A 22,126-nucleotide genomic window follows, 5' to 3' on the forward strand; every position below is an offset into this window, starting at 1 on the left:
TACGAGAGACTTATGACAGACTTTCTGAGCCGAGTGAAATCAGGAGCTACATTGATCCTTCCACCAATGAGAAACTCAGTTACTTGCAGCTTCTCAAAAGATGCAGACTAGATGAAAACAGTCATCTTTACCTGCTGCCACTATCAGACAAGAGGAAGCTAACATTCAAAGGTCTGAGAAAACAGATCAGTGTGGAGGAACTGGTACGTTCACAAGTCATGGATGAAACTACAGCCCAGAGGCTCCAGGAAGGGTTGACATCTATAGAAGAAGTTTCAAAAAACCTTCAAAAGTTCCTGGAAGGCACAAGTTGCATTGCTGGAGTCTATGTTGAGTCCTCTAAAGAGAAGTTTTCTGTCTATCAAGCAATGAAGAAGGGGTTCATAAGACCTGGAACAGCCTTTGAACTCCTAGAAGCCCAGGCAGCAACAGGCTATGTTATTGATCCAATTAAATGCCTTAAGTTAGCAGTGGAAGATGCAGTGCGGATGGGGATTGTAGGCTCAGAGTTCAAGACAAGCTTTATTCAGCTGAGAGGGCTGTTTACTGGTTACAAAGACCCTTATTCTGGCAAGCTGATCTCCCTTTTTCAAGCCATGAAGAAGGGGCTAATTCTAAAAGACCATGGAATCCGTCTGCTTGAAGCCCAGATTGCCACCGGAGGCATTATTGATCCAGAAGAAAGCCATCGTCTCCCAGTGGAGGTAGCCTACAAGAGAGGCCTTTTTGATGAGGAAATGAATGAGATTCTTTCTGATCCTAGTGATGACACTAAGGGATTTTTTTGATCCCAATACAGAAGAGAATCTTACTTACCTTCAGCTCATGGAGAGATGTATCACAGCCCAGACACTGGACTCTGTCTTTTACCACTGAAGGAGAAGAAGCGTGAGAGAAAGACCTCTTCAAAGTCATCAGTCCGCAAACGCAGGGTAGTTATCGTAGACCCCGAGACTGGCAAAGAGATGTCTGTATACGAGGCTTATCGCAAAGGGCTTATTGATCATCAGACCTACATGGAGCTCTCAGAGCAAGAATGCGAGTGGGAAGAGGTCACTATCTCTTCCTCAGATGGTGTTGTTAAGTCAATAATTACTGACAGGAGATCAGGGAGACAGTATGATATTGATGATGCCATTGCAAAGGGCCTCATAGATCAGTCCTCCTTAGACCAGTATCGTGCAGGCACTCTGTCCATCACTGAGTTTGCAGACATGCTGTCGGGCAATATGAGCGGTTTCCGTTCAAGAACTTCCTCAGTTGGTTCCTCTTCCTCTTATCCTGTCAGCCCAGCAGCCGTAAGAACTCAACTAACCTCTTGGAGTGATCCTAGTGAGGAAACCGGCCCAATTGCTGGTATCTTGGATACTGATACTCTAGAAAAAGTATCTATTACAGAAGCCATGCATCGCAACCTTGTAGATAATATTACTGGCCAAAGGTTACTGGAGGCTCAAGCCTGCACTGGGGGTATCATTGACATCAACACTGGGCAAAAATTCTCTGTCACTGATGCTGTGAACAAAGGCCTTGTTGACAAAATCATGGTGGATAGAATCAATCTTGCCCAAAAGGCCTACAATGGCTTTGAAGATCCAAGAACCAAGACAAGGATGTCAGCAGCACAAGCCCTGAAGAAGGGCTGGCTGTACTATGAGGCTGGCCAGCGCTTTCTTGAAGTACAGTACTTGACAGGTGGGCTGATTGAACCAGATGTTCCTAACCGTGTCAACTTGGAAGACGCTTTGCGAAATGGTTCCATCGATTCACGCACCGCACAGAAGCTGCGGGACGTCAACACCTACTCCAAATATCTCACATGCCCCAAAACTAAGCTGAAGATCTCCTATAAAGAGGCAATGGACAAAAGCATGATTGAAGATGGCAGCGGGCTGCGACTTCTGGAGGCCTCATCCCAGTCCAGCAAAGGCTATTACAGCCCATATAATGTTAGCGGGTCTGGTTCCACCTCTGGTTCCAGATCTGGTTCCAGAACTGGCTCACGGTCAGGCTCGAGGCGAGGCAGCTTTGATGCAACAGGAGGCTCGGGCTTCTCCATGACCTTCGCTTCCTCCTCTTACTCCTCCTCAAGCTACGGTCGCAGATACACTGCCGGTCCCCAGGGAAATGCCATTGATACTGCTGAACTGGTTCTTGCCTTGACCAGCCTGAGCCAAGGCTGCAGATGGGAAGCCAACAGGGACTTTTTAGCACTGCAGGGTCCTCTCCCCATAGTGGCATGAGCCTTCAGCTCTAAATTATAGAAAAACAAAAAAGATCGATGGAACCTTTCCACTTATCCTGCTCTGCATGTGGTGAAGCTGCTTGCTGAAAATAATCAACTTTACTTTTGAAATTTTTTTTTCAATATTTTGTTTTCATACGAAGAAAGCAGTGCCTAAAATTTAACCAAAAAATGGAAAAGCTGGAGAATAAAATTCATATTACCAGACTAATATATTAATATATTCTTGTTCTTATGACAGTATTTGTATATTGAGTGATAACTAAGAGAACACTATTAGGGCGCTCTATATCATTTAGGATTTTTTTTTTGTGGGGGAGGGGGTTGCGTGTGAGGGGTTGTTAATTAGCGTGCGTGTCAACCATCTGCAGAGCAGAATAAATGTAAGAAAAATGAGGAGAAACCAGAGTAAGATAAGCCAGCGTAATCAAGATATATACAGAGGAGTCAAACTCTTCCTTAGAAGACTGTGGTGCCGTGACTTCTATGCATTTATTAAGCTTACCAGAGACTCTTTTTGTTAAAAAAAAAAAAAAGAAAAAAAAAAAAAAGAAATATATATAAAATAAAACCTGTACCAGCCTTCTTCCACAAAAGCCACCCTTGCCCACCCCCCTTCAGAGGAGAAGAAACTACGTTTTTTTTGCTTTATGATCTGCTGCCTATGCAAATCTCCCTTTGCACTTCCACACTATGAAGAAAAAGCTGCCCAGACAGACTGTTGACTTTTGGACATTTTGTTGACTTCCTTTTCCTATGCCCTTCAGTGCACACATGCCACCATTGGTCCTTAGGCCTGGATCTTTTTTTATGGGCTCGTTCACGTTCTGCATGGGAAGGGGGGATGCCTGGCCTCCAGATTCCAGAAAAGGGCACCAGAAAGAACTCTTCCTCTCCTCTCCGGCTCCTCGGCGCCCGGCACCCAGCGACGCTCCCTGTGGCTGTAAGTCCGCACTTTGGATGCCCCCGTGCTTCTTCACCGAGCATTGTAGCTGGTTGTTCTCCCCGCCTGCCGCAGCTTCCCCCTGCTCTCCCTTGGCCTGGGCTACTTAATTGCTTGATGTGTTAAACATGGCTGGAAAAAGGTGGTTGAGATGGGGGGGGTGGGAGGGGGAGGGTCTGCTGCTTGTCCTTTCTGAGCTGCATGTGTTTTGCATGTCTTGCACAGAAAAAAAACGAGAACTGCCTGGTTGTGTCGCTTTCTGTCTTTTTGTATCTGGGAAGTGCCCTTTGCCTCTAGGTTTATTTTGCGTCCCTGTATGACAGGGGCTGGTCTGTCCCCTTCTGCTTAACCACGAAATAGAACTTCTCTTCTTGTTGTTCTTCTAGCCTTGTCTGGAGAGTTCTCTTCAAAGGAGAGTTCAAACCATAAGAACATCATAAGAGTTCAAACCATAAGAACATCAGAAGTGCACTAGAGGGGGGCCCAGCCTGAGTCACCTGAAGTAACTGGGCTGATCTTACCTGCTGCTCATTGCCTGGTGATCCCCCACCTCTGCCTGGATAATAACCGATAATGGACCTGCTTCCAGAAACGTAGCACGGTTATACGACTAGCTCTGACCACGTTCTCCGGCAACAAACGCCACAGTTTCATTGTGGGTTGAATGAAAAAATATGTAAATCTTTTACCAGTTAGTGTCATGGAGTAGCCCTTTATTTTGGCAGTATTTGAAAGGGTGAATAAACTGTTCCTTATTTACCCATTCCACCCCAACTCACGATTTAATAAACTTGTACCAGGTCCCTTCTTAGCCGTCTCTTTTCCCAGCTGAAGAGCCTGAGCCTGCATAGCCTCTCATCATAAGGGAAATAGTCCATCCCCTTTATGGTTTTTGTTGCCGCTCTCTATACCAGCTACCAGGAAATACAAAGAGGTCTAAATGCAGTTCCACCTGGATATCCGCATAAACAACACAGGAAACAGCTAATCCCAGTGCTGTCTCGGGGTATGATATCGTACGTCCTTCTTCCACCATCAGTTATGGCATAATAGCATCCGATTTTAATCATCTACCAGCCCCATAGAAGGTTTGCAAATCGTTATCATCACAGACGAAAACTGATCTTTATGTGAAGCAGCCAGTGGGATTAGCTAGCTCTGTATTGTTTATGTGGGTGCCTTTCTCTGTACATCGGCCTCTCTTCCCAGAATCCTCCCTTCAGGGATCCAGATGTTGTTTTTTTGTTTTGGTTGGTGGGTCAGCAGAAAACCTCAGATTTTTATGTTGCCAGACTGACCAAGTTGGGAGAGTCCAGGTCCAGTCAGTCCTCATAAGAACAGCAGGGGACACCCTGGTCACAGGCAGTAACCGAACTGCTAAAAAGGACCCAACCATTATTCCTCTTTATTCTCTCAGAATAGCAAGGAGACAGGGGAGACACCGAGGAGTGATTTCCAAAGCTTTGCTCCTGTGGAGCTGCTACAGATTTCCAAAGGAAAGTCCCTGCTGAGTTTCACGGATACAACTGGCCCCCGCTGCCTGCGCACCTGCTTTCTGTGCTGGGAAACAGAACATGTACATTTCAAAATGCAGTGTGTGTGCGCGCTGTTTTCTAATTCTGCCCGACGCATACTTCTGGTGACACCTTCCCTTAACCTGTTAAAAACGTGCATGCAATGGAAGCCCAGGGGCACTTTTAGCCAGGTTTTTCAAAATTGTCTTCCCTGTTTCTGCCCCTGCAGCTGCTTGGATTTCCTTATATTTCCTTCTGTCCAGCCATATCCTGCCTGGTGCATATTTTCCAGTGAAGCTTTCTGTATTTATTCCCCATCTGCCCCTCTTTCCTCTCAGGAGTTCCTGCTATCTCCTTACTGCCCTTGCTTGTTCCCTGCCTGCCTGCCTCCCCACCCCTCAGCAGCTCCGATATCTCTGTTTAATGCTCCTTCTTGTCCCTTACCCCTAGCCACACTATTTCACCTCATACAGTTACTGTATCTCTGGTTATTGCTCCTGCTTGTCCCCTGTCGTCCCTACTCTCTCTTCCCTCAACAATTTTTGTATCTCTGTTTAATGTCCTTCCTTGTCCCCTCTCCGGCCCCATCTCTTCCTAAGCAGTTCTTGTTTATTGCATGGAAAAGTAGGATGCAAAAATACTCCAAGGTGGGTAGCATCATCCGACAGAGCCCAGCCAGTGAAGGTTACTACAAAGCTTCTAGAAGACTTTTGGCATGCATGGCGCTCCTTCAGTTCTGGGTTTTCCATGGAGCCCAACAATCGTGTGTGTTCCTCTTGCTGTGAGACATTTTTCATACTGGATGTCTTCGTTGTGAGGACTCTTGGTTCACTTTCTCTCACCCTCATTAAGTTTTTTTTTGGATTCAGTTAAAGTTGGTATTGGTGTATCAAGTAGTATCGATTGGGTTTTTTGTAAAAATCGAGTCATTAAATTTCACCTCAGTAATTAAGAGGACCCGTGGCATGAACAAGTGCCCTTGGTGCAGAGGCATCTTATCTATCGTTGATCTCCATGATGTGTATTCTGCCTGGGGACATCCACAACTTCGAGGAGTATTCCATATGCAGGAAGAGGACATCATTTGAACCCAAGCTCATGGAAAAGCTCTTCGAGAAAAATGTCTGGCCCATCAGCATCAAAGGCATCGATATCAAAGGGCCCGGAGCTGCACTGGACATTGGCAGTGCATTGACGTTGAATACTTGTAGAGGCAATGTACCATCACCTAGCTCCCCCTCATCCAATGGACGTGAAGGATTCCATCAAGTAGTACTGATGCCTGGCATCAGGCGAGGGTGAAGAAGCATTGGTGCGCAAGCTGGCAGTAGGGAGATTCTGGCCATGGCCTTAAATCCTGTGAAGTGTTCCTGCAGAGAGGGAAGCTCACCCTCCTATCCATCTCGGGAATCGCAACAGCCTCCAAGGGGCCAGGTGCCAGCCACCAAGCTTCCTCAAGTGATTCAAGAAGATGTGACTACTCCTGCTTCCCCTGCTGAACTGGCATTGGTAATTTTGAAGAGGGAGCTGGAAGAGAAGATCCAGGCAGCTTTGGATTACACAGTTGCAAGTGCTTGTGTATCGATATAGTCAGTAGCCCTGCAAACAGAGATCCAGCTGCTGCTTGAGACTCTTATAATATCTGGTGAAAGGGTCCAGAAGCCAGTTCCTGGAGAGACATTTGCATTGTATTGGGGAGGGGGAGATTTCTCAAGGTACAGAAGTTACTTGGGAGCTACAAGTCATTGGACAAGAGATATTCTCACTGAAGCCTTACCTTTTAGCCAGATACAAACTCAGATTGAATTGCCAACCTCTGATTCTGGCTCAGGGTCTCAGTTCTCTTGGGGCTTTGACTACATAAGATGATAACGGCAAAAAAAAGACCAAATGGTTCATCCAGTCTGCCCAGCAAGTTTATTATGATAGTAACTGCCACCCCATGCAGGTTACCGCCATGTTTCTGTTAAGGGTAGTAATTCCTGCTCCATGCAGGTTACCCCCATGTTTCTGTTAAGGGTAGTAATTCCTGCTCCATGCAGGTTACCCCCATGTTTCTGTTAAGGGTAGTAACTGCCGCTCTGTGCAGGTTACCCCCATGTTTCTGTTAAGGGTAGTAACTGCCGCTCTGTGCAGGTTACCCCCTTGTTTCTGTTAAGGGTAGTAACTACCGCTCTGTGCAGGTTACCCCCATGTTTCTGTTAAGGGTAGTAACTGCCGCTCCGTGCAGGTTACCCCCATGTTTCTGTTAAGGGTAGTAACTGCCGCTCCGTGCAGGTTACCCCCATGTTTCTGTTAAGGGTAGTAACTGCTGCTCTGTGCTGGTTACTCCCATGTTTCTGTTAAGGGTAGTAACTGCCGCTCTGTGCAGGTTACCCCCATGTTTCTGTTAAGGGTAGTAACTGCCGCTCTGTGCAGGTTACTCCCATGTTTCTGTTAAGGGTAGTAACTGCCACAATGTGCAGGTTACGCCCATGTTTCTGTTAAGGGTAGTAACTGCCGCTCTGTGCAGGTTACGCCCATATTTCTGTTAAGGGTAGTAACTGCTGCTCTGTGCAGGTTACTCCCATGTTTCTGTTAAGGGTAGTAACTGCCACAATGTGCAGGTTACGCCCATGTTTCTGTTAAGGGTAGTAACTGCTGCTCCATGCTGGTTACCCCCATGCCTTATGTTAAAGACAGTAATATTTACTATCAAAACCAAGCAACTGTCAAACCCATAAGAAAATTACTGCTAGCAACATTTTTTACGAGGTGAGCAGCCTTCTTGATAATTCAGACAGTGCTGCTTGAACGTGCTTTGCTTTTGGACTTGACCATAGAAGCAGTCCTGTGCTTCTTCCCCTAATGTTTGTAAATCAGTTCCACAAACCATAGAAGTCAGGGCCCATGCATATCCAGCATAGCTCTCTGCTTCAACGGCAGGGGAGAAGAAAAAAGGATTCGCACTCACAAAGCGGGGAGTAGCTGGCTTGTTACGGCGGTTACTACCCCAAACCAAATGTACCTGATACTTCACTTTCGATGCATATCCAGTATGGCTCTCTGCTTCAATGGCAGGGGAGAAGAAGAAAAACTGATACTTCACGCATATCCAGCATGGCTCTTTGCTTCAATGGCAGGGGAGAAGAAGAAAAACTGATACTTCACGCATATCCAGCATAGCTCTCTGCTTCAACGGCAGGGGAGAAGAAAAACAACCAATAAGGGCTGTATAACATAGTCTGGGTAAAACAAATAAGCATGGGTGTAGCTTGCTTATTGCGGCGGTTACTACCCCTACTACCCCTAACTAATCAAGAACATAAGAACATAAGAAATTGCCATGCTGGGTCAGACCAAGGGTCCATCAAGCCCAGCATCCTGTTTCCAACAGAGGCCAAACCAGGCCACAAGAACCTGGCAATTACCCAAACACCTAGATATTTCACTTGGATGCAGCTCCATCACTGCTCTCTACATTAAAGGTGGGGGTGGAAGGGAAATAGAACCAAGAGCTAAGAGAAACAGATAAGTATGAGAGAAAAAATGTGTGAAGCTTGCTGGGCAGACTGGATGGGCTGTTTGGTCTTCTTCTGCCGTCATTTCTATGTTTCTATTACATTTGCCATACATCGAGCCCAGTATACTGTTTCCTACTGTGGCCAATCCAGGTCACAAGAACCTGTCAGGATCCCAAAAGGTTGTTAGATTCATGGATGAGCCATGGATTTCCTCAGGTCCACCTTAATAATGGTTTATGGACTTTTCTTCCAGGAACTTGTCTAAACCTTTTTTTTAAAACACAGCTATACTAAGAGCTTTCACCACATCCTCTGGCAACAAATTCCAGAGTTTAACTATGCATTGAGTAAAAAAAAATGTTTTCTCAAAATTGGCTTGTTGCCACCAATGACAATGAAGTCCATTTTCAGTCCTATCCGGCTCACTAGCAGGGTATATTCAGCAGTGCTGACCAGAGTGGGCCGCATTGGTTAAGCAGCTAACTCTGAATATCGCATAACTTATACTTCTAACTCTGGGATGTCCCGAAACGCCCCTGCCACCCCCACCCCCCTTCTTATCCAGCTAAGTTCTAGCCGGGCAATTAATTAATTACCCAGCTAGAATTTAGCCGGCTAAGGACCAAATATAGCTGGGGAAGCCATTTAGATGTATTTCCCTTGTGTTCATTAGGGGAAGCCCGTAGCTAGGGATTTTTCACCTGTGAGTACTGCTACATCCCGCTTGTTCTGAAGAAATCGAAAGTCAGGTCCCTGTAAGAGGGGTTCTCAGAGGACAGCAGGATGTAAGCGCTCCCAGAACCCACCTTGGAGCTGGATCCTTTATGCCATGCTAGCTGTTTAAGAACTGAAGGGCCCCCGTGTGACGCTCTGTGCACAATGCCAAAAACCTCTAGAAGCCTTATAGTCCTCATCATTGGATGACATCAGCCACCTCTGAGGGCTTACATCCTGCTGCCCCTTTCTCTCTTCCCTCAGCAAATCCTGTAACGCTGTTTAATGCTTCTGCCCCAGGAGCTCTATTGCCCTGCTTGCCCCCCTCACTGTCTACCTCTCTCTCTTGCCTGAGCAGTGCTGTATCCGTATTTCCCCTGCTTGTCTCTCTGCCCTCAGCACTTCCTGTATTTGTTTGTTGCTCCTGTCTGCTTCCCTCTTTTTTCCTCTCACCCGCTATTACTGGCAATAATGATACAGCATAAGATCAGCAGGGCTGTTACTCATCTATGATTTCCGCTCCAATAAACTCGAAATTCAGTATGAATGTCCAGGGTACAACCAGCAACATTTGGCTGCTTTTTCCCCACCATGAATGACTTGTCTTTTAAAGCCTGAATAACTCTTATGATGCCAGTCTGACCCTGCCACCCCTCCTTCAGTCACCCAGTGTCCTCTCTTCTGTCCCTCTCCAGACACCTCTGGCCAGCCCTACAAAGGAAGGCGTGTCGCCTCGGGGAGAATTCCTCAGCTGGGTGTCGGACATCAGCCGATCCTGGGTCACTCCCGCGCCGGGGCTGGCTCCTCTCACACAGGTGAGTGGCAAGGTCTGCTGGGAGCGGGATTGAAGGGGATGGAGAATTCAAGGGTCAGAGAGTGGCTGGGGAGGGTCAGTGGAAAGGGAGAGTTCAGGCACGGGATGGTCCATTGGAACAGCATCTCAAGTGCTGAGAGTGCGGCTCGGGGAGCTGCCGAGATGCCCTCGGGATCTTTTTTTTTTTTTGAGGAGCCCTCCATAACTTTTTGCACATGTGGATATTATACAGAGACCACACGAGAGAAGGACAAGGTGTGAGTGCTTTTAGATGCAGGGCTGTCAAAAATATTTTGAAAACTCGGGCACCAGCCAAAACCTTTTAAGAGCCAGAGCAAAAAATAGTTTTTCCCCCCATCCTTCCTCTCTTCTGCGAACTTCTTATGGTTTCCCTCTCCGCCTCTCTAACATCTCTTCTTTTGGGCAGGCAAGGGCAGCCCCAAGGAGGAGCTTTCTCTTCAGAACTGGCTCTCCCAGTGGTAACCCTTCATCTCTGGCTGGGCCCAGGCAGCACGGCTGAATGTTTAGTGCAGGAGAGTGTATGTGTGTGTGTGTGTGTGTGTGTCTATCTGTGTGTGTGTATGTGTGAGTGTGTGTCTATCTGTGTGAGTGTGTGTGTCTATCTGTGTGTGTGTGTGTGCGTGTGTGTGAATGTGTGAGTGTGTGTGAATGTGTGAGTGTGTGTGTCTGTGTGTGAGCGTGTGTGTCTGTGTGTGTGTGTGAATGTGAGTGTATGTGTGTGTGTGTGAGTGTATGTGAGTGTGTATGCGTGAGAGTGTGTGTGTGTGAGTGTGTATGTGTGTGTGTGTGAGAGAGTGTGTATATGTGTGTGTGTGTGTGAGTGTGTATATGTGTGTCTGTGTGTGTGAGTGTGTATATGTGTGTGTGTGAGCGTGTGTGTGTGTGAGCGTGTGTGAGTGTGTATGTATGAGAGTGTGTATGTGTGAGAGTGTGTATATGTGTGAGTGTGTGTGAATGTGTGAGTGTGTGTGTCTATCTGTGTGTGTGAGCGTGTGTGTCTGTGTGTGTGTGTGTGAATGTGAGTGTATGTGTGTTTGTGAGTGTATGTATGTGAGTGTGTGTATGCGTGAGAGTGTGTGTGTGTGTGAGTGTGTATGTGTGAGAGTGTGTGTGTGTGTGTGAGTGTGTATGTGTGTGTGTGTGTGTGTGAGAGAGTGTGTATATGTGTGTGTGTCTGTGTGTGTATGTGTGTGTGTATATGTGTGTCTGTGTGAGTGTGTATATGTGTGTGTGTGAGCGTGTGTGAGTGTGAGCGTGTGTGAGTGTGTGTATGTGTGAGTGTGTGTATGTGTGAGAGTGTGTATATGTGTGAGTGTGTGTGTGCAGCTGTAGGTCTGAGGGTGGGAGCAGATTTACAGGATGGCCTATGTCTGTACTTGAGCATCTATTTTCATTTAAGTTTTTTTTTTATGTTGGTGCATCTCATATACCAAGTTGTGTGTTGTCATTTCATCCAAGCCCATCCTCTTCCTTTTTGTTGGCTTTATTTTAGTGTGGATGGATGTCCTTGTGACCATTTGCCCTGTGTGGGGCTTGGAATCCGCAGCCCCCTACTGGAGGGAAGGGACTTGAAAACCAAGCAGCGAGGAACCTCTGAGCTAGAAACCCCAGAGAGGGAGGAGCTGTGACCCGCGCGCACCCTCTCTCACTGGCCCGGGACCGGAGGGGAATAAATGGATGCTCGCCACTGGCCCTGATCTGGATAATGCAATCCTTCCATTACCCCTCCCATCATGTGCTCTGCCTCCACCTCGTAGGCCACGGTTAATGAGGCAGGTAGTGTTTGGACCGATCAAGGCCAGTAGTGTGGGAATGAACTTCTAGATATGGCCACAAAGAAATCTGCCTGGCTCATTGATCCCAATGTTTTCAACAGGGCCCCTCCCTCCCAGTAGTTAAAAAGCTCCCCCCCCCCCCCAGAGACCTGCAACAAGACAGAAGGCATCTCATCCCACCCTCCCCTAAAGAGCTGAGCAAGTCACTTTCCAAGCAGTGTGCACGTTCCTGAGGATGCTGCAGGCGATGGCGCTGCCACTGAGGACAACAACTCTTAGGAGGGCCAGCTCCTCTTTAAGTGTGGGACGGGAATCTGCATTTCAAACCACTAGCCAAAGGCTGAAAAGAGATCACTGCCGGCACACAGTGCAAACGAGGTCTCTGATCAGAGCAGCTAGGCCAGCATCATCCCGGGGCCGGCCGGCCTTACAAAAGAGTAGGTGGGACCCTGGTATGAAAGAGCTCCCTGCTGCTGTTGGACAGCCGGATCTTCTGAAAGCGGTGGGAGGATTAGAGCACCCAACAGCAGCTGGGCGTTCTTCCATGACACCCAGCTCAGGAAACGCCTGGCTCCAAACTGTTGGCCCAGCTGGACAGGCACTTCCTGCAGGTTGCACCCACTGCAGGTCTCCTCTGCCTCCGGAGACTGCAGGGCAGGGGGGAGGTGTAAAGAGGGGGTTTCTCCCACCCGCTCGCAGAGCTGCAGGGGGCAACGGCACGGCATAGGACTCTCTCCGCTCATAGGAACATCACCGCACATAGGACTGCGCCTGCCCCCCTGTCGCTCGGCCTTGTAATACTGTTAAATCTCCTCGCAGCCTGCAGAGCACTTTAGGATAGCAGAGAAAGGAACAGGACCCCTCTCTTCCTATCTTGGCCAGAATGAACTGTATGCTTCCTGGAGCAATAGACTGAAACTGATGGTGGTAAAGTCTGTGTCCGTTCGCCCCCCCTTACAGATCTAAAGCACTTCTCCTCGTTATTTGCAGCAAATCTTTTCTTATACGCCCCACCCCCCACCCTTCGCTTCCCGAGAGGCTGTAGCCACCCAGTTCCAGTAGGTTGCTACATGTAAATCATTTTACCATTTAATCCCTTTGCTTTTTATTGTTTGTTTTGTATTTTTATTATTATTATTATTATTGTTGTTGTTTTTATGATGCTGGTTTTATCTTGCATGCCATACTAATGTTGGCAATAATGTAATATGATTCAGGCCCAGCCCTGGAATGGACCCAGGTGCCTTAGCGCACCTGCTGCAGTGCTGGATACCCAAAGAGGAGTGCAGCTGTGGCAGTTTTAAGGATGACATGTCCAGCAGAACACTAAAAAAAAAATATTAAATGCATAAAACCTGTATATATTCTGAAGTGTAGTAAAACTGAGGCGTGGAGCTGCAGCCTCTCCAAAGATAGGAAACGTGAACAAGGATGGTGTATAAAATAAACACTGAGCCTCTCCTCTCATTGTGCATCTGATTTAAGTGTTTGCTGGTGGCTGTGCAGGGCTGTAACTAGGGATGGGCGAGGCTCCTCCGCCCAGGCCAGGAAACCACCTTTGGGTGTGGAAAAATGACGGAAGTGCATGCATGGGCCGGCTGTGGGCAAAAAAGCCAGAAAGATTGCAACTGACGTGTGTTTGATGAAGAGTGGAGAGGGGAAGAGGACTCGGCGTGGAGGGGGGGTAGAGGTAGGAGGCACAGGGATCAAATTAGAGATGCAGGGAGGGGGATGCAAATAGCTTTGCCTGCCCTGGATGTCACACTGTCTTATTACAGCTATGGGTTCTGCAGGGCATGGTTGGTCCTGAAGAAATCTAGACTCTTGTGTCCGCTGGGAAAGTTAGCATTAGGCCAACAGAAGAATTATAAAGAGAGAGTGGCATATGGGAGGTTTCCAGGGCAGCTGGATCCCCTCTTGAAGTGTGACTGGGGGAACATGTGTGGTCCGCAGAGCTCATGTCCAGGAGCACGTTTGGGAATTTCTTTCAATGCTGCTGGCTCTGAAACGGGGGGCAAAGAAATCCAAGCAAGGCGATTAGTTACGTTGATCAGCTTTCTGGGAGGCATGCGTACATCTTGCAGTGTGCCCACCAGTGGCCAGCCTCTGAAGCTGCACACACACACACACACATTCTGGAGCTCGGGGGCAGAACAGGAGTCACTTTATCCAAACTTAATAAAGATCTAGGCGTTTTACAATCAAGATGCATACACAGTTCCATAGAAGAGCCAGTAAAATTCAAACATCCATGAAAAAGTTCTCAAAACACGCTCCTTGCCAACATCCTACAAATCATTATGGTAGGCCTATGTCTTGCAAATCATAATACTTAATCACATTAAACATACAATCCACCTAATTATAGAACGTCTGGGTGAATATCCAAGTCTTGACCAGTTTCCTGAGCTTCAAATAAATTCACTCTTTGCTCCAAATGTCCAGTGGTAAAAGAGTGCCAGAGCCAGGAGCTTGATGACTAAAAGGAAGGCTGTCGAGCGTGTTGCAGCGTAACCTCCACTGGGAAAGGTAACCTTAACAGCTCTTTCTGTGACAAACGGAGTGGCCTCTGGGTTTGAGGCGGGACCAGTAAATCTGCCAAATGGGTCAGGAGGCCTGTGCGTAACGCTCTCAACGTCAGAGGTGATTCTTTGAAATACGGGTAACCAGTGACGTTTTCCATAATTCTGTAATATCGTTTACCACTGCTACAGTTTGAGAAGATATCCACATACAGTCCCGTCTGTCCCACAGATTGCCTCGGAGCTGAATGGGTTCGCTTTCAACGTGCGCACATTCAACCGTTCCTGAAGCTGATTCGGGCACCGGTTGAATATTTGCCTTTCATGCAAGGACTCTGACTCTAGGTACGCGGCAACCGATGTAGCCCAAACTGCACCACAGTTTTCAAAGCCGCAAGGAAGGTGCTGCAATGGATCCCCCGAGGGAGGCCACATAATCATTCAGCACTGGATAATCCATCTGCCCTCATCACTTGAAAAGAGCTAATAGGACAGGAAGGAAGTTCCTTCAACACCAATCTGCTGGAGTCTTTCAGTGAGTTTGCGTTGCAGCCATTATGATGGCGCACATGGCTGATGAACTTGGATGTTTTCCCACTGCTTGCGATATCAGCTGGCTCCTCTTAGGATGCCTGCCCCATCCCGAAGATGCTCCATGGGGCCAGCTCTCCCATTCCTCTTGCTCCCTGAGCAGACTGTAAACGGGAGCAGCTACTGCTATCTATCCTTTCTAAAGGCCTGTACATAAGACCCAATCCCTGCTCCTTGTAGAGAAGTGTTTGGGATTTAAAAACAGCCTCAGGAAGGAGAGGGCTGCATATGTCGAGGAGGTCTTTAGAAATAAAAGGTCTGGCAGATGCAGCCATCATCTTCTTGCCTTAAAACTCTCCCCACATGGTCCCTCAGAAAAAGGAGACCGAAGGAAACCCCTGGACCACTGCTAATGAGGGTCAGGACCGCAAGACTTTATAAAAGAGGTGCATAGAGAGGAAAGGAAGAATTAGCACAAATTAGTAGGGATTCAGGTCCTGCCAGGGCAATCTTTCAGGATTTATTGGGCAGCTGGGGTATCTAAATCTCAGAAAACGTTTCATGTGGACAAGGGCAAACCGATGCAGGTAGGGATAATAATCCTAACTACAAGTTTCTAATGGCAGGTCCTATATATACCGTAAGAAACAGATATATACAAGTTTCTAATGGCAGGTCCTATATATACCGTAAGAAACAGATATATACAAGTTTCTAATGGCAGGTCCTATATATACCGTAAGAAACATATATATATATATAAGTTTCTAATGGCAGGTCCTATATATACCGTAAGAAACAGATATATATGTTTCTAATGGCAGGTCCTATATATACCGTAAGAAACAGATATATATAAGTTTCTAATGGCAGGTCCTATATATACCGTAAGAAACAGATATATACAAGTTTCTAATGACAGGTCCTATATATACTGTAAGAAACAGATATATATAAGTTTCTAATGGCAGGTCCTATATATACCGTAAGAAACAGATATATATAAGTTTCTAATGGCAGGTCCTATATATACCGTAAGAAACAGATATATATAAGTTTCTAATGGCAGGTCCTATATATACCGTAAGAAACATATATATATATATAAGTTTCTAATGGCAGGTCCTATATATACCGTAAGAAACAGATATATATGTTTCTAATGGCAGGTCCTATATATACCATAAGAAACAGATATATATATAAGTTTCTAATGGCAGGTCCTATATATACCGTAAGAAACAGATATATATAAGTTTCTAATGGCAGGTCCTATATATACCGTAAGAAACAGATCTATATAAGTTTCTAATGGCAGGTCCTATATATACCGTAAGAAACAGATATATATAAGTTACTAATGGCAGGTCCTATATATACCGTAAGAAACAGATATATATAAGTTTCTAATGGCAGGTCCTATATATACCGTAAGAAACAGATATATATGTTTCTAATGGCAGGTCCTATATATACCGTAAGAAACATATATATATAAGTTTCTAATGGCAGGTCCTATATATACCGTAAGAAACATATATATATAAGTTTCTAATGGCAGGTCCTATATATACCGTAAGAAACAGATATATACAAGTTTCTAATGGCAGGTCCTATATATACCGTAAGAAACAGATATATACAAGTTTCTAATGGCAGGTCCTATATATACCGTAAGAAACAGATATATATATGTTTCTAATGGCAGGTCCTATACATACCGTAAGAAACATATATATATAAGTTTCTAATGGCAGGTCCTATATATACCGTAAGAAACAGATATATATAAGTTTCTAATGGCAGGTCCTATATATACCGTAAGAAACATATATATATAAGTTTCTAATGGCAGGTCCTATATATACCGTAAGAAATAGATATATACAAGTTTCTAATGGCAGGTCCTATATATACCGTAAGAAACAGATATATATAAGTTTCTAATGGCAGGTCCTATATATACCATAAGAAACATATATATAAGTTTCTAATGGCAGGTCCTATATATACCATAAGAAACAGATATATATATAAGTTTCTAATGGCAGGTCCTATATATACCGTAAGAAACAGATATATATAAGTTTCTAATGGCAGGTCCTATATATACCATAAGAAACAGATATATATATATAAGTTTCTAATGGCAGGTCCTATATATACCGTAAGAAACGGAGCCATTTCAATAGCAGGACCTCGCCTCTGGAACTCCCTACCGGAACACATAAGATCACAAAACAACGCTAAAATATTTTAAAAATCTCTCAAAACCTGACCCTTCAAACAAGCCTACAAAGACGGGGTCGGCTAATCACTCCCACGATAAACGTCACCTCATAATATTACGAATAATTAATCTCCTTGTAACTAATGATATATACAATCTGTTGCGATATAAGATGTTAAATATAACCAAATTGAACTCTGCGTTATAACCAATCTTTATATGTTGTTACACCAGTTGTGTTTCGCTTGTAAAGTGTTGTCACACCTGTAAACCGGAGTGAAGGCATTTGGCTAAACTTCGGTTCCAGTAGTCCCTGCCGCCGATACAGATGAACCTATGCAACTTGGTCGTGGACACTTGACTCCCAAAGAGAGAAGATTTTGGAAGAAGAGTGGCCTTTGCATGTACTGTGGTCAGCAACTTCATTCTCAGAAGTCTAGTGGAATATTTGAGGATTCCCTTCATCAAGTTGATAAACCCACTACGATTATCCTCCATTCATGGAGAGCCCTTACCGGGAGATGTTACTTGCCAAACTGAATCAGTTACTCTCTGCACCGGAGCTCTTCATACAGAGTCGCTCTCCTTCTTCGTACTGGAAAAGGCTGTGCACCCCATCGTCCTGGGGTTACCCTGGTTGCAAGTACACCAACCCCAATTCGACTGGGCATCTCTGGATCTCTCCCACTGGGGCCCAGAATGCCATGGGAGATGCCTTAAGGAGATATCACCTATTATTGCCAGACCTACGACTCCAGCAGTACTGGGACTGGCGCTCCAGTACACCCCCTTCAGGGATATCTTCTCCAAAGAGGTAGTTGATATTCTTCCTCCACTGGAGCCTTATGACTGTGCCATACGAAAGAGGTCTAAAGCTGAGCCTCCGAAAGAAGAGGTGAACATTCTTACAGCTTTTGAGAATAAGGCAACGGGAAATATGGAAGAGAATCTCCAGAAGGGCTTTACTCAACCATCAGAGTCGCAAGCTGGTATGGACTTTGTCTTGGGGGTAAAGAAGACGATGTACTAACCAGTAAATGTTCTTCAATATCTCAAGAGGAGAACCATTCACTAATCAGTTTATGTTCTTCAATACCTCGAGACGAGGACAATGCAATAATCAGCTAATGTTCTTCAATATATCAGGACGAAGATAATACAACTCCTAATGAACTATCTTCTAATTTTAGTACAGAAGATGAAATAGAACTCAAAATCACAGAGATTCTAGATGTTCGTAAAAGAGGCAAGACTTTTGAATACCTTCTAAAGTGGGAAGATTTCGGCCCCGAAGTGATCTCTTGGGAGCCTCAGACCAAAATCCAGGACAAAGAGATGCTTCGTCAGTTTCACCTCGTGCATCCTTCAAAACCTAAGCCTGGTACCCGAAGAGGAATTCGCCCTTTGAAGGGGGGTACTGTTGTGTCCATCAGTTCCCAACGCCCTCTCTCCACCCTCCTCACCTCTTTGGAGCCTCCCTCTTTGCCCACGGGAAGATTGGCTGCTGCGGCGTCTCTTACTGAGGTCCTCCGGCGTCCCCGGACCAGCTCCACGCTACTGACAGCCATGGTTCCTGGATTGTCCCTAGTGGGAAGATGAGGAGTTGGAGCGTAGATTAACGGGAACTCCTAGCTGTAACCTGATGGAAGGTTCGCAGCCTAGTCTGAGTGATTTCATGGTCCCAGTGGAAGTGGGGGCATTCTCCACACAAGCTCTGGTCAATTTAGGGAGTCTAAGGACTCTGATCTAGAGGGACCTAGCCAAGAAAATAAAGATTCATGATAAGAAACTGGTAACCCTTGCTTGTGTACATGGGAACTGGAAACCATATCTGCTAGGCCACATTGTATTGACAACTCCAGCTGATCAGGCCAGCCTAGATTTATTTATTTATTTATAACTTTTATATACCGAGGTTCAATTAACAGGATTAATTATCACTTTGGTTTAGATGTGAGACTACTGCCTCAGCCCTCATACCCTGTGGTACTTGGATGGGACTACCCACAGTTTGAGATGCTCTGGGCCACTTCATGTCTGGTCTGAATCCTTCAGATTGTAATGAACTGTCTTGTCAGGAGAACTCCCCAGCGAAGGTTTGAGTTTATACCACAAGCAGCCTAGGGTAGCGAACACCCAAAAGAAGCGGCAGGGAAAGCACTTCACTCAGCTACAAGCATTAGTGACTGCTGTGGATAAGACCCCCAGTAGAAGGGGACAAGAAGGGTCACATGGGTACTTATAGAGATGACATAGGCAGCAACAAATCAGCCTTTCCTCTATTCATGATGAGGGAAACAGTGTCCCGTTCCAAGGAGGCAGCCTGGGTACAGGCAGGCGCTCGCCTTAGTAAGGCTGAGCTGAGGGAGAGGGTATGTGAGGGAGCTGACCACAGTTACTGGGTCCAATCCTTCTTAAGAGCCAACCAAGCAAAGGATTCTGGGCCCAGGGAGGTTCCTTTAGTCAGGGTTCAGGAGGACCCAGGGTACCGGTAGGAAGCAAGCATGTTTAAGATTTTTGAACTGCTCTAAGCCTGCAGAGGTAAGCAGCCTTATATTCTGTACTTTTGTTCTGTAAATAAACTTAGTGTGTGGGAACCAGAAGGAGTCCACCTCATTTTGTCCTCCTGGCTGTTTCCCAAGTCATGGCCACTCAAGCTATATCTCTCCCCTCTCAAATCGTATTTTCCCCAAGCTGAAGAGTCCTAACCTCTTTCACCTTTCCTCATAGGGGAATTGTTTTATTCCCTTTTATCATTCTTGTAGCCCTTCTCTGTATCATTTCTAATTCCACTATATCTTTTTAGAAATGGGGCAACCAAAACTGCACACAGTACTCAAGCTGTGGTCACACTATGGAGTGATACAGAGGCTTTATGATATTCTCTGTTTTATTCTCCATTCCTTTCCTAATAATCCCCAGCATTCTGTTTGTGTATGATATATGAACACAAGATGAGAATGCACCATGGAGTGATACAGAGGCATTATGATATTCTCTGTTTTATTCTCCATTCCATTCCTAATAATCCCCAGCATTCTGTTTGTGTATGATATATGAACACAAGATGAGGATGCACCATGGAGTGATACAGAGGCATTATGATATTCTCTGTTTTATTCTCCATTCCTTTCCTAATAATCCCCAGCATTCTGTTTGTGTATGATATATGAACACAAGATGAGGATGCACCATGGGGTGATACAGAGGCATTATGATATTCTCTGTTTTATTCTCCATTCCTTTCCTAATAATCCCCAGCATTCTGTTTGTGTATGATATATGAACACAAGATGAGGATGCACCATGGAGTGATACAGAGGCATTATGATATTCTCTGTTTTATTCTCCTTTCCTTTCCTAATAATCCCCAGCATTCTGTTTGTGTATGATATATGAACACAAGATGAGGATGCACCATGGAGTGATACAGAGGCATTATGATATTCTCTGTTTTATTCTCCATTCCTTTCCTAATAATCCCCAGCATTCTGTTTGTGTATGATATATGAACACAAGATGAGGATGCACCATGGAGTGATACAGAGACATTATGATATTCTCTGTTTTATTCACCATTCCTTTCCTAATAATCCCCAGCATTCTGTTTGTGTATGATATATGAACACAAGATGAGGATGCACCATGGAGTGATACAGAGGCATTATGATATTCTCTGTTTTATTCTCCATTCCTTTCCTAATAATCCCTAGCATTCTGTTTGTGTATGATATATGAACACAAGATAAGGTCACACCATGGAGCGATACAGAGGCATTATGATATTCTCTGTTTTATTCTCCATTCCTTTCCTAATAATCCCCGGCATTCTGTTTGTGTATGATATATGAACACAAGATGAGGTCACACCATGGAGTGATAAAGAGACATTATGATATTCTCTGTTTTATTCTCCATTCCCTTCCTAATAATCCCCAGCATTCTGTTTGTGTATGATATATGAACACAAGATGAGGATGCACCATGGAGCGATACAGAGACATTATGATATTCTCTGTTTTATTCTCCATTCCTTTCCTAATAATCCCCAGCATTCTGTTTGTGTATGATATATGAACACAAGGTGAGGATGCACCATGGAGTGATACAGAGGCATTATGATATTCTCTGTTTTATTCTCATTCCTTTCCTAATAATCCCCAGCATTCTGTTTGTGTATGATATATGAACACAAGATGAGGATGCACCATGGAGTGATACAGAGGCATTATGATATTCTCTCAGTTATTCTCCATTCCTTTCCTAATAATCCCCAGCATTCTGTTTGTGTATGATATATGAACACAAGATGAGGTCACACCATGGAGTGATACAGAGGCATTATGATATTCTCTGTTTTATTCTCCATTCCTTTCCTAATAATCCCCAGCATTCTGTGTGTGTATGATATATGAACACAAGATGAGGATGCACCATGGAGTGATACAGAGACATTATGATATTCTCTGTTTTATTCTCCATTCCCTTCCTAATAATCCCCAGCATTCTGTTTGTGTATGATATATGAACACAAGATGAGGATGCACCATGGAGTGATACAGAGGCATTATGAAATTCTCTGTTTATTCTCCATTCCTTTCCTAATAATCCCCAGCATTCTGTTTGTGTATGATATATGAACACAAGATGAGGATGCACCATGGAGTGATACAGAGGCATTATGATATTCTCTGTTTTATTCTCCATTCCTTTCCTAATAATCCCCAGCATTCTGTGTGTGTATGATATATGAACACAAGATGAGGATGCACCATGGAGTGATACAGAGACATTATGATATTCTCTGTTTTATTCTCCATTCCCTTCCTAATAATCCCCAGCATTCTGTTTGTGTATGATATATGAACACAAGATGAGGATGCACCATGGAGTGATACAGAGGCATTATGAAATTCTCTGTTTATTCTCCATTCCTTTCCTAATAATCCCCAGCATTCTGTTTGTGTATGATATATGAACACAAGATGAGGATGCACCATGGAGTGATACAGAGGCATTATGATATTCTCTGTTTTATTCTCCATTCCCTTCCTAATAATCCCCAGCATTCTGTTTGTGTATGATATATGAACACAAGATGAGGATGCACCATGGAGTGATACAGAGGCATTATGAAATTCTCTGTTTATTCTCCATTCCTTTCCTAATAATCCCCGGCATTCTGTGTGTGTATGATATATGAACACAAGATGAGGATGCACCATGGAGCGATACAGAGGCATTATGATATTCTCTGTTTATTCTCCATTCCTTTCCTAATAATCCCCAGCATTCTGTTTGTGTATGATATATG

The 22,126-nt window shown here is 45.0% G+C and overlaps 1 protein-coding gene across 1 annotated transcript in view; it reads left to right on the top strand.

Annotated features, from left to right (window-relative positions):
- Positions 1–12,536, top strand: part of PLEC (plectin) — a 443,280-nt gene extending 430,744 nt beyond the window's left edge. The window contains 5 exon segments of the mRNA XM_029592256.1: positions 3–779; positions 781–841; positions 844–3,188; positions 9,615–9,734; positions 11,247–12,536. Of these exon segments, the coding sequence (XP_029448116.1) occupies positions 3–779; positions 781–841; positions 844–2,243 (2,238 nt within the window). The 3' untranslated portion in view covers positions 2,244–3,188; positions 9,615–9,734; positions 11,247–12,536.
- The last annotated feature ends 9,590 nt before the right edge of the window (positions 12,537–22,126 follow it).

This window comes from Rhinatrema bivittatum, chromosome 2 (assembly GCF_901001135.1).
Source record: "Rhinatrema bivittatum chromosome 2, aRhiBiv1.1, whole genome shotgun sequence".
Lineage (NCBI taxonomy): Eukaryota > Metazoa > Chordata > Amphibia > Gymnophiona > Rhinatrematidae > Rhinatrema > Rhinatrema bivittatum.